The 14056-nt window shown below is 40.7% G+C and overlaps 1 protein-coding gene across 1 annotated transcript in view; it reads right to left on the reverse strand.

Annotated features, from left to right (window-relative positions):
• Window positions 1-1673: 1673 nt before the first annotated feature.
• The window catches only part of eef2k (eukaryotic elongation factor 2 kinase), an 89230-nt gene continuing 76847 nt past the window's right edge, over window positions 1674-14056 (reverse strand). Inside the window, 5 exon segments of the mRNA XM_039775946.1 lie at window positions 1674-2736; window positions 3368-3546; window positions 6964-7088; window positions 9163-9351; window positions 12343-12477. Coding sequence (XP_039631880.1) covers window positions 2627-2736; window positions 3368-3546; window positions 6964-7088; window positions 9163-9351; window positions 12343-12477 — 738 coding nt within the window. The 3' untranslated portion in view covers window positions 1674-2626.

Raw genomic sequence — 14056 nt, forward strand, 5'->3', positions numbered from 1 at the left:
TTCAGCACCATCATTATCCAAGGCACACTAGCAAATCCAAAAAGAAGAAATTGGGGGTTCCCTTGAAGAGAATTGTTGATATATTTGTAAACATTTGAAGTTTTTTTGAAATTCTTAACCCAGCTCCCCATTTAGGGCCTGCGTGTGGAGTATGGAGTCAGGTTACCTGGGCTGAGCCCATCTGTAGGCACATCAGTAAAGATTCTGCCATGGTTTGCAGGTTGTTTTTGCTAGCTTCACACCTCTTTTTATGCTGTTCATGACACCTTATGATATAACAAATATTATGCCACATTTATATTTTATAGTTCATCGTATAATTTAAATATAAATGCAAATTTCACATGTGGGAGATCTAAATCCACCCCCAACCCCCATTTATCAGTACCTTAAATACCTCACATTAGAATCCGGTGGAGATAATTAGCTCAACATTAGAGTGGATCTCGTCTGAGCCTGTCCTATTTAAACCTTAGCTATTTTGTCTGGTTAGCTCCTTTTTGTTGAAGTGTGTGTTATCACCACAGAGAGATCGAAAGAGCTCTCTGAGGCCTCCAGAAAGGTAAGGGATTTTGAAAGATCTCCACCCAATTGGAAATCAACTAATCCTCTGTCCACAAGATCATCCACAAGTGCAGAAGATTTCAAACAACTGTCAATCAGTTCAGGCCATCCCCAGCAGGTTCAGCTTGAGAGCAGAACATAAGTTGCTGACGGAGGTCTCTAAGAAGGCCAGAATTTCAGTCAAGGGACCTCCAGGTAGCTGTTTGTGCTGTTGATGTCAGAGTGCACAAATCTACCTTTAGAAAGCATAAATTAGAGCTATATGGAGGAAAACTTTGCTGTCCAGAAAAAGCAGTAGAACAAGACTAAGTTTTGCCCACAAACACCTACAGTAAGCAAAGGCCAGTACATCTGGAACAGTGTGCTCTGGCCAGACAAGACAGAGACAAAATTATTGAGCTACAGTACCAAAAGGCATGCTCGGTGAAAACCAAAGACAGTATTTGACCAGAGGAACCAGAGAGCAGCTGTAAAACATGGTGGTGCGCATGTTCTGACGTGGGGCTGCTTTGCTGTATCGGGGCCTAGGCAGTTCACCATCACAGAATCAGCTAGGACTTCATCTTTGAAGATAATGTGAGGCCATCTGTCAGAAAAATGAAGCTCAACAGAAAGTGGGCCTTGCAACGTGACATTGACCCTAAACATACCAGTAAATCCAATAAGAAACTGCTGGGAAGAAAGAAATGGAGGGTTCTGGAATGGCAAGTCAAAGCCCAGATCTGAGATGCTGTGTGGGGGATTTAAAAACGGGATGTGCACAAAAGCAGCACACGAAAGAAACCCCTCAAACAACACACAGTTGAAGGAATTCCACATGGAGGAGAGGGAGGAACTTTCTACTAGACAGTTCTGTAGAACACCTACTTCAGGAGGCAATGGCAGCTATTAGAGCCAAGGGTGCACCCACTCTTTCAGGCAGAAGTGGCATATCTGTTCATTTTCTGTTGAATGAATTATTCCAGATTCTCTTTTTAATTTTTTCAAAAAAGCATTTCATGGGATGTACTTACTTTTTCACGACAGTATATTAGCTGTGTAGTATTGTACTCCATGTGCAATGTGTCGCCAAGAATGAAGAGTCTAAAATGCACAACCACCCAAGAGCAGAAAGTCAAGGCTCCTGTTGCCATGTTTATTCCATAAATGCTTCTGTTTATATCCATTCATAACTTTTTTAAAATTCAGGCTTTCCTTAGCATAGACAATCTGAGGCAGAATCCCCCACAAGTCATATCCATGAGGATGAGAGCTAAACCACAGCATGCAACATCAAAACCATTTAGCATACAATAAAGACAAGGAACATGGCAGCTTTTCTAATGGAAACCAAAGCCACTAATCATCTGCTTCATTGAAAAGGCGTTCTAAAAGACATTCAAGTTTTTTTTTTGTTTTTTTTTGTAAACATTTTCTTATATTAGTATTTTTTTTTAAATGTACAATATCAAAAGAGAATTATTTTTGGGGCTGCTCAAGAAAAAAGCGACCCATTTTCTTGCATGAACGTGAAGAGAATACGCAGAAGTCGAGCACAGCAGCCAAAAAATACAAAAGCAGCTCAGAAGCTGGGAGATTGTGGGGGGGGGAGGATGCGGTGGGATTCTGGGATAGAGAAAGAGTATGTGGAGGTGGGAAATGCAGGGGCTTATAAATCGGCAGAGAACTTCCAAAGCAGCCCCCAACTCTTATTACAGGCTGCAATTCTGTAAAAGTACTTGTAAATATATAAAAATTTTCCATAAAATATATACTTTTTTTTGCAGAAAATAAACATTAAAGAAAGACATGAGACAAAAAAAAGAAGACAAAAGAGTTCAAGAACTTGGTAACAGTCAGCTAAAGGGCTGCTTCCCCATCTGACACCTGGAAGTGCAGAGAGATAAGCTGAGACCACCGACACTGCTTGACGCTGAGGTATCAACCAGAAAGACGTCCTTTAAGAGCCACCATCATGGCGGAGGTAAGCCTTCCCAGACAGGTGTGGTGGTCTCCAAATGGACAAGTTGCTTTTGGAGTAGGGGGTCCACATTATATTGATTCTTGCTCTGCTCCCAAGTTCTCACTCCTCCATTGCACCCCAGGCTTCCTCTGCCTTCATGTAGTACTGGTTTGCTAACCGCCCCTTCATGGCTTCCATTGCTGCATCAGCAGCCTCTGTAAACAGGTTGCCTGTTGAACAAGTGGACAAAAGGAAGCAAAAGGGCATAAATATTTTATTTTCCTTTGAAGCAATATAGGTATGCTACAAAAAAGGACAAAGAAAATACAAAAATGGTAGAAGAGAGAGCTATCATAGATAGATATATAGATATAAAATGCATAGATAGATTTAAAAGGCATCAATAGATAGATGTGAAAGGTGTTATATAATATATTTAAAATACACTATATAAGACACAGCTAGATAGATAGATATAAAAGACACTATGTAATAGATAGATGGATGGATGTGAAAGACACTATATAATAGATATATAGAAAATTAAAGGCACTATATCACAGAGAGAGACTGAGCTTCATTTGTTCCAAGAGTGAAACTTAGCAATAGCAGTGACAGTAAAATTGTCATGTGTAAAGAGAACAATTATATCCTCACTGGTATGTCTGACGAACATGCAGTAAGTTGCCTTTCTTTGACACCATCATACATAAGAATGTATTAAAATACTGAACTTCATTTTAATTAACATAAAACACAAATCAGCTTAGCTAATATACTCTTTTATTCACATTACTTAACCTTTTGGAAAAAATCCTTGACTCTATTTACATCTCCATACAACGCAAACAGTTGCACTACCTGCTCGCTCAGGGTCTTTATCCAGCAAGAAGCCCCCTTCCAAGTACATCTCTGCCTCTCTAGCCAGGAGAAGGTAGCGGGGTTCATCCTGTATGCCGTCGTATTCACCACCTTCGTCGTAGTCAGTCATGTTGAGTGCCATGTCGTACCAGTGCACCGATTCCGTCCAGTCTTGATCCCTGCATCAATCACACCAGATGAACACCAACTTAAAGAGGAGCAGCTCAGACCCTTCCCAGTTATACTGATGGCAGACAGGAGGTCACAGGAAACAATACTGACATGTAGGAAATACAAGGCAAGGTACCCCATGTATTCAACCAAGAAATGGATGAGCAAGTTATCAGTTTGGTGGTAGTCCACTCTTTTGTGAAGCAGATCAGGAGCTGCCCCATTTGGAGTTGGTCTGTTGCATACCATCTCTGGATTAAACTGTGTGCCAGTTTATAGGAAAGACTGGGGCCCATCCGTAAACTTGTAACACTGCCACATAAATATAATATGTTTTTCTGCTGTTGATCGGGTGTTGCGGGGATCGTTCTTATAGCCTGAGATTGACAGTGGTGCCCCAGAGGTGGGACTTCCAGTTTCCTTTTTTGGGGAGCAATTTGCATAAAGCACGCTGTTTAAAGAGAAAGAAGAGAGCCAAGAAGACGGGGGAAAAAAAATTGAAAAAAGCAGATCAGCTACTGCATGGGCAATGTGATGAAGTCCAGGAGCTTCTACAGTCCTGTCGGTTGAGTGGAAGTAATTCTTTTGATCAGTGAACTGAATGTTCCACTATTTCCTACAGACTCGGGTGAGCTTATCGAAGGACTTACTGTTCTGTATCATGGTGCAAGACTGACTGTATATCTTTTATGGCAAAGATTTGATTGCTGCTAGGAGTCCGTAATTGCTAGAACTCCTTGTTTCACCTGCCAGCATTGGGGTCAGAACTTTGGACTTATTTATAAGCTCTGGAAGGGGAACTGGAGGAAAGAATATTCTTATTGTATATATATTTGTACCACCACATATAAGAAACAAACCCCAGGCACGGCACCAGTCCACCGCAGATGTAATATATTCCTCATGTGATTATAGAGATTGACCATTAAGTTTTGTTTTTTTTTTGTGGACTATAAATGCGCTGACATCAGGGGTGACTGAACCTTGTAGAATAAGGGGTATACGGGGGATTTACTGGGGTGTGATATTGGCCTATCCTTTTATCATCTGCTGCCACTTAGGACAGGTTAACGGTAGTGATCGTCTTGTGTCAGCGTGGCGGAATGAATTGTTACAAACTTTACAAGTAATAAAATATCTTTTATGAATCTAGAATAAATACTATATGTACGGGAAGATTCTTTAACCTTTCCAGCTGACAGATTTCAGGTAATAGGCCTAAACCTAAAGTCCTGCCCACCTGAACAAGACTGCAGTGTATTCTGGGGAAGCTGGCAGGTAAAGCAAGATTTAGAGTATTTTACATAGTTAGAAAGTGAAGCAGAATGAAACACTTTACAGTTCTTGCCTTTCCATGGGGTCCCTAGCCTGCAGTTCACACATTTCTTTTTCCTAGCAGGCAGTGTGTAATACTGGTCAAGGCTTTGGATTTCAAACCCCAAGGTTGTGGGTTAAACTCCTGCTACTTACACTGTGTGACCATGAGCAAGTCACTTCTCCTGTCTATACTTCATTTGGTAAAAAAACAAAGGAAATGTAACCAATTGTATCTCAAATATTGTAGGTTCCTTGGATAAAGGAGTCAGCCAAATAATAATAATAAAAAAGATGTGTCATTCGTGCTGGAACCAGTGATGGCTGAAAGTGATGGCTAAGTTTCCTTGGAGCAGCAATTGTGATTTTTTGCAGCATACTTTTATTTTATCCACTAGATAGTAACATAATACTTCCTTAGAGTTATTCAGGCTTTACTCTGTAAAGAAGATCATGACATTTCAGCCCAACTCTGACTTGGGCTTAGCCATAATTACACAACATTCTGAGCATGAGTCACTCTCAGTGTTTAAATGGCAAGGAAGTTAATAAACAGTACGAGGTGAAGCTTTTTAGAGATTTAGGGCCCTCATACTGTGGAATGATCAGCCTGCTAGTATAAAAGATGTCCCTTTGGTTTCAGCGTTTTAATCCAGGCTGAAGACTGTCACACATGTGAGTTTAAGGAGTGTCTCACAGGCTTGTGATTAAAAAAAAAAGAGAGAGTTTTGGATATGACATCACATCATTAACAGCATTTAGGTATCCTTAAGAACAACAATTCCAAGGACTAGTAACGTCATTTTTGCTTTTCCTAACACTAACCCCACCACTTCCACTTCTGATACTCTAAAGATCTTGGACAGGAAGCCCCTGTTTATTGTGGACTAAACTCCTAGCAAATGCATATCTCTCTATTATTTAAAAAAAAAAAAAAGGAGACGATATTTGATTCTCTCGGAGACACTTGAATGTCACATGAGACAAGGCAGTGAGACAAAAGGACAGCTGCTGCACAGGCTTTTAAAAGATCGACAAGCAGAACACACAGCAAAACAGCAGCTGATCCGACCGCATCTCCTTAACGTGCGTTCAGCGCCCCCTTCACAACGCGAGCAGCAGAGATGTGGCTGGCATGCAGTGCGCCCCTATGGAGAGTGAAGAAAGCAGGGGGCACAGCCCCCTAGTCTCTTCTGAAGAAACACTTTTCTATAGCTTGAGGAGCTGCAATTATAGGCCCTTAACTTTTCAACTTTTTCCATAACCAGACATAAACGGGGTATCCCTTGTAACCTCACACCCTTTTCTTTCATTTAGCACTTCAGTCTAATGTACCCTGATGACAGCACTGATTAGCTGTGCCAACTGCACTTGTTAGTTATTTGTACAAAAATATATGAAATATAATAATTATAAACAATTAAAGACCTTTCTCTATTTTTTTCTCTTTGATGTACTGCTAAGCTGTTTTCCTGCCCATGGGAAAGATCCCAAAAATATTTGGGAGCTTTGAAATCAATCTGGATTTAGTCATCCTACTAGACTTACAAGTACAATCCTACAAAATGCCGTGGAATGCCTGTGAGACTGGGGCAGGGGTCTGTGGTTGGCTTGTTGGCGAGAACTGTAACGTCCGTGTGTGTGTCTATACCTATACATTATAAATAATTACGGACCCCTCTGCCCCTCCCCAGAAGTTTATTTCCTCCAGCAGTACTGCTGATGGGAGATTTTGTTTTCCTCTATTCCACTCTCAACCAGATCTCAACAATAATTTTAATGGGCATATACTGTCAGGACCCATTTATACCTGTCAACTTGAAATTGCTTCGTTTTACAGTGGTTTAACCAAATCTGTAGTTTCATGTGTATACAATACCTATAAACTTCCTGCAGCATTCTGAGCCCATACTTAGCAAGACCACTATACAAAAATAAACTGAACTGAATTTAAAACAAAACAAACATAAGAAGTTGAAATATCTCCATAGGTAGAGGCCAAGATGTAATATGGACCTCTATAGCTGTGAGGAAGTAACACTAATCAGTAAGCCACCATGACACATTTTGTTTTAGAAGAGCACAGTTTTGTAACATTGAATGTGACTAACCTTCCAGGTGGCAAGTTAACTCCAGAGTCAAAGGCACGAGCCACCAGAATCATGCAGGCCCGGTCACCTGCCTCTGCGGCCTGCAGTAAGTAATCAAATCCTTTCTTTCTGTTCTCATCTGAGTCCTGCAGAAAATACAAAAAATAAAGAGGCAATAAATCAATTCTTAAGCATGTGTTTTGGAAAGTGACCAAAACTGGTAGATTTACACACTGAGGAAATCAAATCAAGGCAGGATTTATGACCAAATATCTGAACAAATTCTGGTGCGTGCCCGGGAGAAGTTTACTGAGCTTCAAGGAGAAGACTGCTGCTCGTCCACACCACTGGCTGAGTGTGTTTGCTTCCTTTCACATAACGAAAGAAATTTCAAATTGCTGATGACGCTGCTTTTCTCAGATGTTGACAGTCTCTGGTTGCCCCATTCTGCTCAAACTCTACTTTCCTTGCCACACACCACCTTACGATTCTTATAGCGTGCTTGTCGTTTCACTGATGATACTGGGGGTTATAATGTCAGTGTTTTGTGTTCATGTTTTATTTTCTTCACTGCTTTAGACATTCTTTTTAAACATAGTCACACTCATTTTGCCCAGTATATTTATCCACCATAATACCAGGTTGAATAGAGCCATCAAACTAAAAAAAAAGTAGGAGTTCAGGGTGCATTGTGTACAGTAGTTGGGTGGAAAAGTGGCTAAGACACATGAAGGGGTTGAGGAATCTTATTACAATTGGGTGAGGTTAAGCATGATTGCCCTAATTTGTAAATGCTGGGGCTGCTGCTATTTTTAATATACATAAATGACCTGGATAGAAATATAAAAAACAAGCAGGTTAAGTTTGCAGAGGATATCAAGCTGGGTGGAGTGGCAGATAATCTACAGTAGAATCCATTGAATCATTACAGGGGGACTTGGACAGCATACAAGCTTGGGCACATGTGTGGCTGATGGAATTTAATGTAAGTGAATGTTAAGTGTTACACGTTAGAAGTAAAAATGCTAGATCTGAATACAAAATGAGACGTCTGAAACTTAAAAGTACCACTTATGAGAAGGAGCTGGGAGTCATAGTGGACCCATCACTGTCAACCTCCAGACAGTAATCACAAACAGTTAAGAAGACTAACTGTATGTTAAGTTTGTATAGTACCCTGATGTTTAGAGTACAAGTCCAAGGAGGTTACACTCAAGCTTTATAATGCAGTGGTTAGACCTCATTTGAAGTACTGTGTGCAGTTTTGGTCCCTGGACAACAAAAAAGACATAGCAGTGCTAGAAAAAAGTCTAAAGAAGAGCAACTAGGACTGCAGTGTATGAGTTATGATGAAAAGATTTAAGGAGTCTTTTTAACTTATTTTTGCCTCAAAGGCAACATGAGTTTGGCTCAATAGCATCCTCTAGTGCAGTGTTTCTCAACCTTTCTGGTTCTACATGACTTGCCAAGATGGATCCACAAGCACCCCAACCCATTAAAGCTCTGACAATCGTGCTTGATACACTCTCCCATATTGATCACTGGAATAGAGGAATGGGTCCTTCGAGCGGGATTGTCGTAGCAGTGACCAACTGTCAACCTCTACCATTATAAACACTAGCATGACCCAACAACGGCATCCTGTGACCCATCGGTTTAGAAATATTGCCCTAAAGACCACAGCTGACGTATTTAGTATTTGATTGATAACAACACGCCAGACACACATACTTACCTGTCACATAAAGGAATAGATGAGGAACACTTAATGGAGCGAAACAAGAACAAACGGGCACAGTTGAAAACTTGTTAAGGATAAATTTCAAACAAATGTAAGGAAGTTTTTCTTTCCACCAATAACTATAGACACCTGGAATAAGTTACCAAGTAGTATGGTGGACAAAAGGACTCTATGGACAATCAAAACTTGACTTGGTGTTGTCTTGGAGGTATTAGGTGGATGGGATTGGCGAGCTTTGTTGGACTGAAAGGCATGTTCTCAATAAAAAGTTTTTCTGTTTCTACTAAAATCCAGGGTAGCCATCTAATTCAGGGGTCATGTCAGCAAGATTTCACCTACAAGTCACTACAGTAGTGTGACAAAAAGGGCTTTAGTATACCTTCTCAATTGGCACTTGGAGGGTAATATATAAAATCATGTCACCTAAAATCACACTGGCAAGCGCTTTGTTTATTAGGTCCACTGACAAAGCCACCCACCTCCAAAGTTATATCTGTAAGGATGTGATGGGGCAACTGGAAGTACATGAGACCCAGAGCCACAATGGCCTCCAACTCTCCACACATGGCTGCATGCTCCAGATGGTAGATGGCAGACTCCTGGTCCCACTCCTGATCCTTTTCACAGAAGCGGCCAGCCTCATGGTAGCGAACCATAGCAAGATGAACCTGCAGGTGTAAAGACATGATGTTAGCTCCATGTGAACACAAAAAGGTTAAACAGATTACCACAGAATTTTGTGTTTAGGTTGCTGTTGGTCCAATGTAAAATACAGGCCATTTGGTGTTTAAATTATTTCCTTAGGGAGAGGGAATGTAATAATGGTATAACCCAAAATGACAAAGGCAATCTTAATGAAATTGTGCATGTATAATAAATTTGAAGTTAAAATCCAGGTTACATGGCGTGTCAAAAATGTAATGAGGATGAGAGGCTGTAATTGCAGGAGCGATAAACGCATCACTCTGAAACTCCCGAGTTGAAGTTCATCAAATTTTGCATGCATATTACTGTTGGTACAACTTAAAAACTAAACATGCATCATCACAGCAAACTGTTCCAGCCGTTGATAATTAATTTGGTATACTGTTTAGGTTTTGCTATATGGCTGCGAGACTGGACTCCTTTGGTACTGTGTCTCTCCGGAGAGTCCTTGGGTCCTGTTGGTTTAACTTTGTGTTGCTCATGGAGTCCCGAATGAGGCACATTACCTGCAATGTGAGGAAGCCTCAGTTACGGCACTACGGCCATGTGGCACATTTCACCCGAGGGTGATCCAGCTCATAAGATCCTCACTGTTGGGGACCCGAGTGGCTGGACCAGGTAACACCTGGCTACGGCAGATAAAGGGTCATTTCCAGAGGGTGGGACTGGACCGTGTGTCTGCCTGAGGGGTTGCCAACCGGGATCCCGAGCTGTTTCGTCGTGTAGTGGGTGTGGCAACGCACTGTACCAGTGCATGCTCCCCAACTTGACTTGTTTAGGTTTGGCCATACTTACATTGTAGGCTACATTCTATGTCAATAATTTAATAGAAATGATAGCATCCAGAGGGTGTCAGATGTGGTGTGATAGGGGACCAACACAAAAATCGTGCATCACTCAAAAATAGCTATATTTACTTTTACAGTTAATGAGTCAATTATTCAATACGTCATCCAGCTTTTAATGTGTGATTAAACATTTATTCGTAAAACTTGCAGTAAACCAGAAAACGCTAAGAAGTAGCATTCATGGTTTCAACTCACTAGGTAGTTGCCTCAATTCTGGAATCCAATCATACACAATGCAAACAAAGTCTTAAATCATTAAAGCTGAGAAATCCATAGAGAGGTAGTGTGGATGATGGATGTGACAGCCAGCAATGACAAAAGGGTCAATATTTTAAACAAATCACGTAAATATTTGCCTTCTTACCTTAACCCGTCACGCATGTGGGCCTGGGGATCATCTTCCTAGCTCTGCTAAAGTAAGCGGTACCACTCCGGGAAAGATGGGGTGCTGTCTCTAACTGCATCATCTGTCCTAACCATAATTCTGAGAAGCTAGCCTAGGAGGTCACCCATTTCTGCCCATTGCATGCAGGTGGACTCTGCCCCTTCTGGTTAGAAAGGAAGGTGGCATATGTTGAAGACGACAACCCAACGAGCAAAAAGCATGACAACCATTGTTACTCTGGATCAGAGAATCTTTTGTTTTTCAACTGTTGTAGCCAATATTAATGCTGCACCCTCATGTGCTGTATTAAACAGAGTTGCCCATTTGACATGCTAATTCAACTCCTTCTTGTCATCTGGTGGTCTGTCCACCCAGTCACATCTGTTGTACAAATATACACGTGCAATTCAAAGTACTTCGACTAGTGACCGTATAATATAGTAACACCACATTCTCATACGCATTTAATCTTGGTAGTATTTGGAAGAAGTAAAGTCTAAATCATGAAAGGATGACTATAAACACTGGTGGCATGGTGGGTTAGCACCTCTATACCAGCTTGATGTCCAGGTCAGGAGTCTCCTATGTGTGGCATTTGTATGGTTTCATGGATTTCCTCCTGCTGTTCATCTCTCTATGTCAGGGGTCCTCAATTACTCCTGGAGGGCCACAGTGGCTGCAGTTTTTTGCTCCAACACATTTGCTTAACAAGAAGCCCTTATTGCTCAAGTAACACTTCTGCTTCACTTTAGTTGTCTCGCTTGTTAAGATTTTGAACCCTTATTGCTTATTTTAGTCTTAAACAGCTGTATTCTTGGTTTTATTTGCTCCTAATTAGCAATACCATGCAAAAGACAAAAGAGACCAGAATTTCTCCATTTAGCTTGTTACCCCCGTGTGTGTTTATCATGCACTATTGGGTTTAATTAAATACGTGGAAGGTAAGTGAAGAGAAAAAAGTGAAGGACTGAGAATTACTCCTCCATTTTAGCCTTCAAATCATTTGGATGATATCCATAGAAAGGGGAAGAAAATCGAGGACATGAGAATGACCTGACATGGCAGAGTTAAAGCACTAACAAGCCATGAAATTAAATTATTGGCAAGAATTGCTTTCTAATTAAGCAACCGGGTTAGAACAAAAACCTTCAGCCAGTGCAGCCCTCCAGGACTGTGATTGAGGACCCCTGCTCTATGTGGTGGCCCACTTTACGTGTGACCCCATGGGTTACCTCGATACTGTGGATCACATCATTTAAACACCTGACAGTAAATATAGTATTAACGATGATGGACTTGAACTTAGGCAAGCAAGTTAAAAATGGATGGTTGTAAATATAAAACAAAAATAAGTGATTCTATAAGATAGTTTAACTTCACAAAGGAAGGCCCTTAACTATTTTAAGAATCTAGCAAGCACCTTTCCTAAAAACATGTTATTACGTTCACTCATGAGTAAATGTGACCTTGTGCCATACTACAGATGACTCTTGCCTGCTACAAAAGTTTTATCTTTTTTAACCATGTATGAAAATTAGTGAGTGAAAGAGTGGGTGGATGGACGAATAGACAAGTTAAGAGTTTATGATCTGTTTTGGTATGTCGAAATATGGAGGAATTTTGTTCCTGTCATACTGTATGTCCAAGACCTTCCTCAATAGTGGAGGTGTGAGTTCCTTAACTTCCATACAGAACTGTCCTGTTGTCAGTTTCACGGTTACCTTGCCCAGGATTGATTTTCCAATCTTTTTTTCAAGCTCCAGCTCATTCAGCCTCTGCACCTCAACGGCGACACAAGAAGGCCGATGCATGTGTGAGCGGGACGAATGATAGAAGTTCAGTCTCTCATCTGTCAGCTGTGTAAGCATCATTGGAGAAGAGAAAAAAAGAGAAACACATTTCAGGCAAGTGAAAGAACTGATCCATTTTGGTAAAACAAATAAAGGACACCCGTTGAAATGATATCACAGGAAAGGAAGAGAAGAGAAAAATCCTATTGAGAGGATATTTATGATTAGGGGTTTCATGCAAGATGGAATCAGGGTGTTAATCACAGTCCCATGCAAATTAGTGTAGATTAGGGACTCGGGGTAATCTGCCTCCTCTTATGCATGGCAACACGTTAGTTATCTTTGAAGGGCAACTTCTGGGATGACCTGGTCTGTGTTACCTATGGGTTGAGAGAATTCTGTAAATCCTTCAAAATTTGCTAAGATCTGGTAAAACAAAGAGTAAACTGACATAGCATCATCACCAAAGTTCATGTACAGATTCTTATGTTACATCCAGAGGTTATACCCTTGGCTTGTACCTGATGTTTGACGTATTATTGGTCATGTTTTGATGTTATTTCTATTAGATTTGTTTATTATGTGTTGTATTTTGTTACTTAAAATGTACTCTCGCAGAAGGTCACATCACAACTCCTGAGACCTCCCTCTAGCTATTTAAGTGACAGGGAAGAGGATGTCATCAGTGATGCATTGAAGTTATAGGATTCTTTTGGTTTTTTTTTTTTGGTATTGGATTTTTCATGTACTGGTTTTTGTTCTCCTTTAGCTCTGTTTCTTGGATTACAGTCTTGGATTGCATACTGGGACTAATTTGCCCAGGGTATACTTTTTGAGCTTTTTATTATAATCTATATTTTGAAATAACATTTTATGGTGGCATAATGGTAGCACTGCTGCCTCTTAAATGTAAGGAGATCAGGTTTTCTCAGCATGTTCTTCTCGTGTCTATTGGTTTCCCCCCACAGTCCAAACACATGCATGTCATGTGGACTGCTAAATTTACCCAAGTGTGTGTGTGTGTGTGTTCACGCTGCGATGGACTGGCTCCCCATCCATGGATTATCTATGCCTTGCACCCTATTTGCTTGCTAGGATAGGGTCCCGCCACCCTGCTCAGGATAACCAATTTTAGAACATGGATAGATGGATGTTCTTTTTGTGAAATGTTTCCTAAGCCAAAGTTTTTTTTTCATGGCTTTCATTTCCCTGGAGAGTCATTCTCTCTTTGAACTGCCTTTCCCAAGGTTTCTTCCATTTTTCCCTACAAGGTTTTTTTTTTTGGGAGTTTTTCCTTGTCTTCTTTAGAGAGTCAAGGCTGGGGGACTGTCAAGAGGCAGGGTCTGTTAAAGCCCATTGCGGCACTTCCTGTGTGATTTTGGGCTATACAAAAAATAAACTGTATTCTGAAATATTTTGGAAAACGTAAATGTATTTTGAAGCCAAAACCCTTTTTAGGCAATGTAGGCCAAAGCAGTCTAGTAGAGTTTGGAGTCAAGCTGCCTGGGGTGAGGTCTAGGGAAGGCCCAACCTGATTTTTTCAGTCCTTTTTACACCCTTTTACCCATTTGTCTCTGTCCGTGACATAGATGTATGTGACTGCTGATAAAAAAAAAAAAGTATACTGTCATCATCATTTGTAAGA

This window comes from Polypterus senegalus, chromosome 13 (genome assembly GCF_016835505.1).
Source record: "Polypterus senegalus isolate Bchr_013 chromosome 13, ASM1683550v1, whole genome shotgun sequence".
Taxonomy (NCBI): Eukaryota; Metazoa; Chordata; class Cladistia; order Polypteriformes; family Polypteridae; genus Polypterus; species Polypterus senegalus.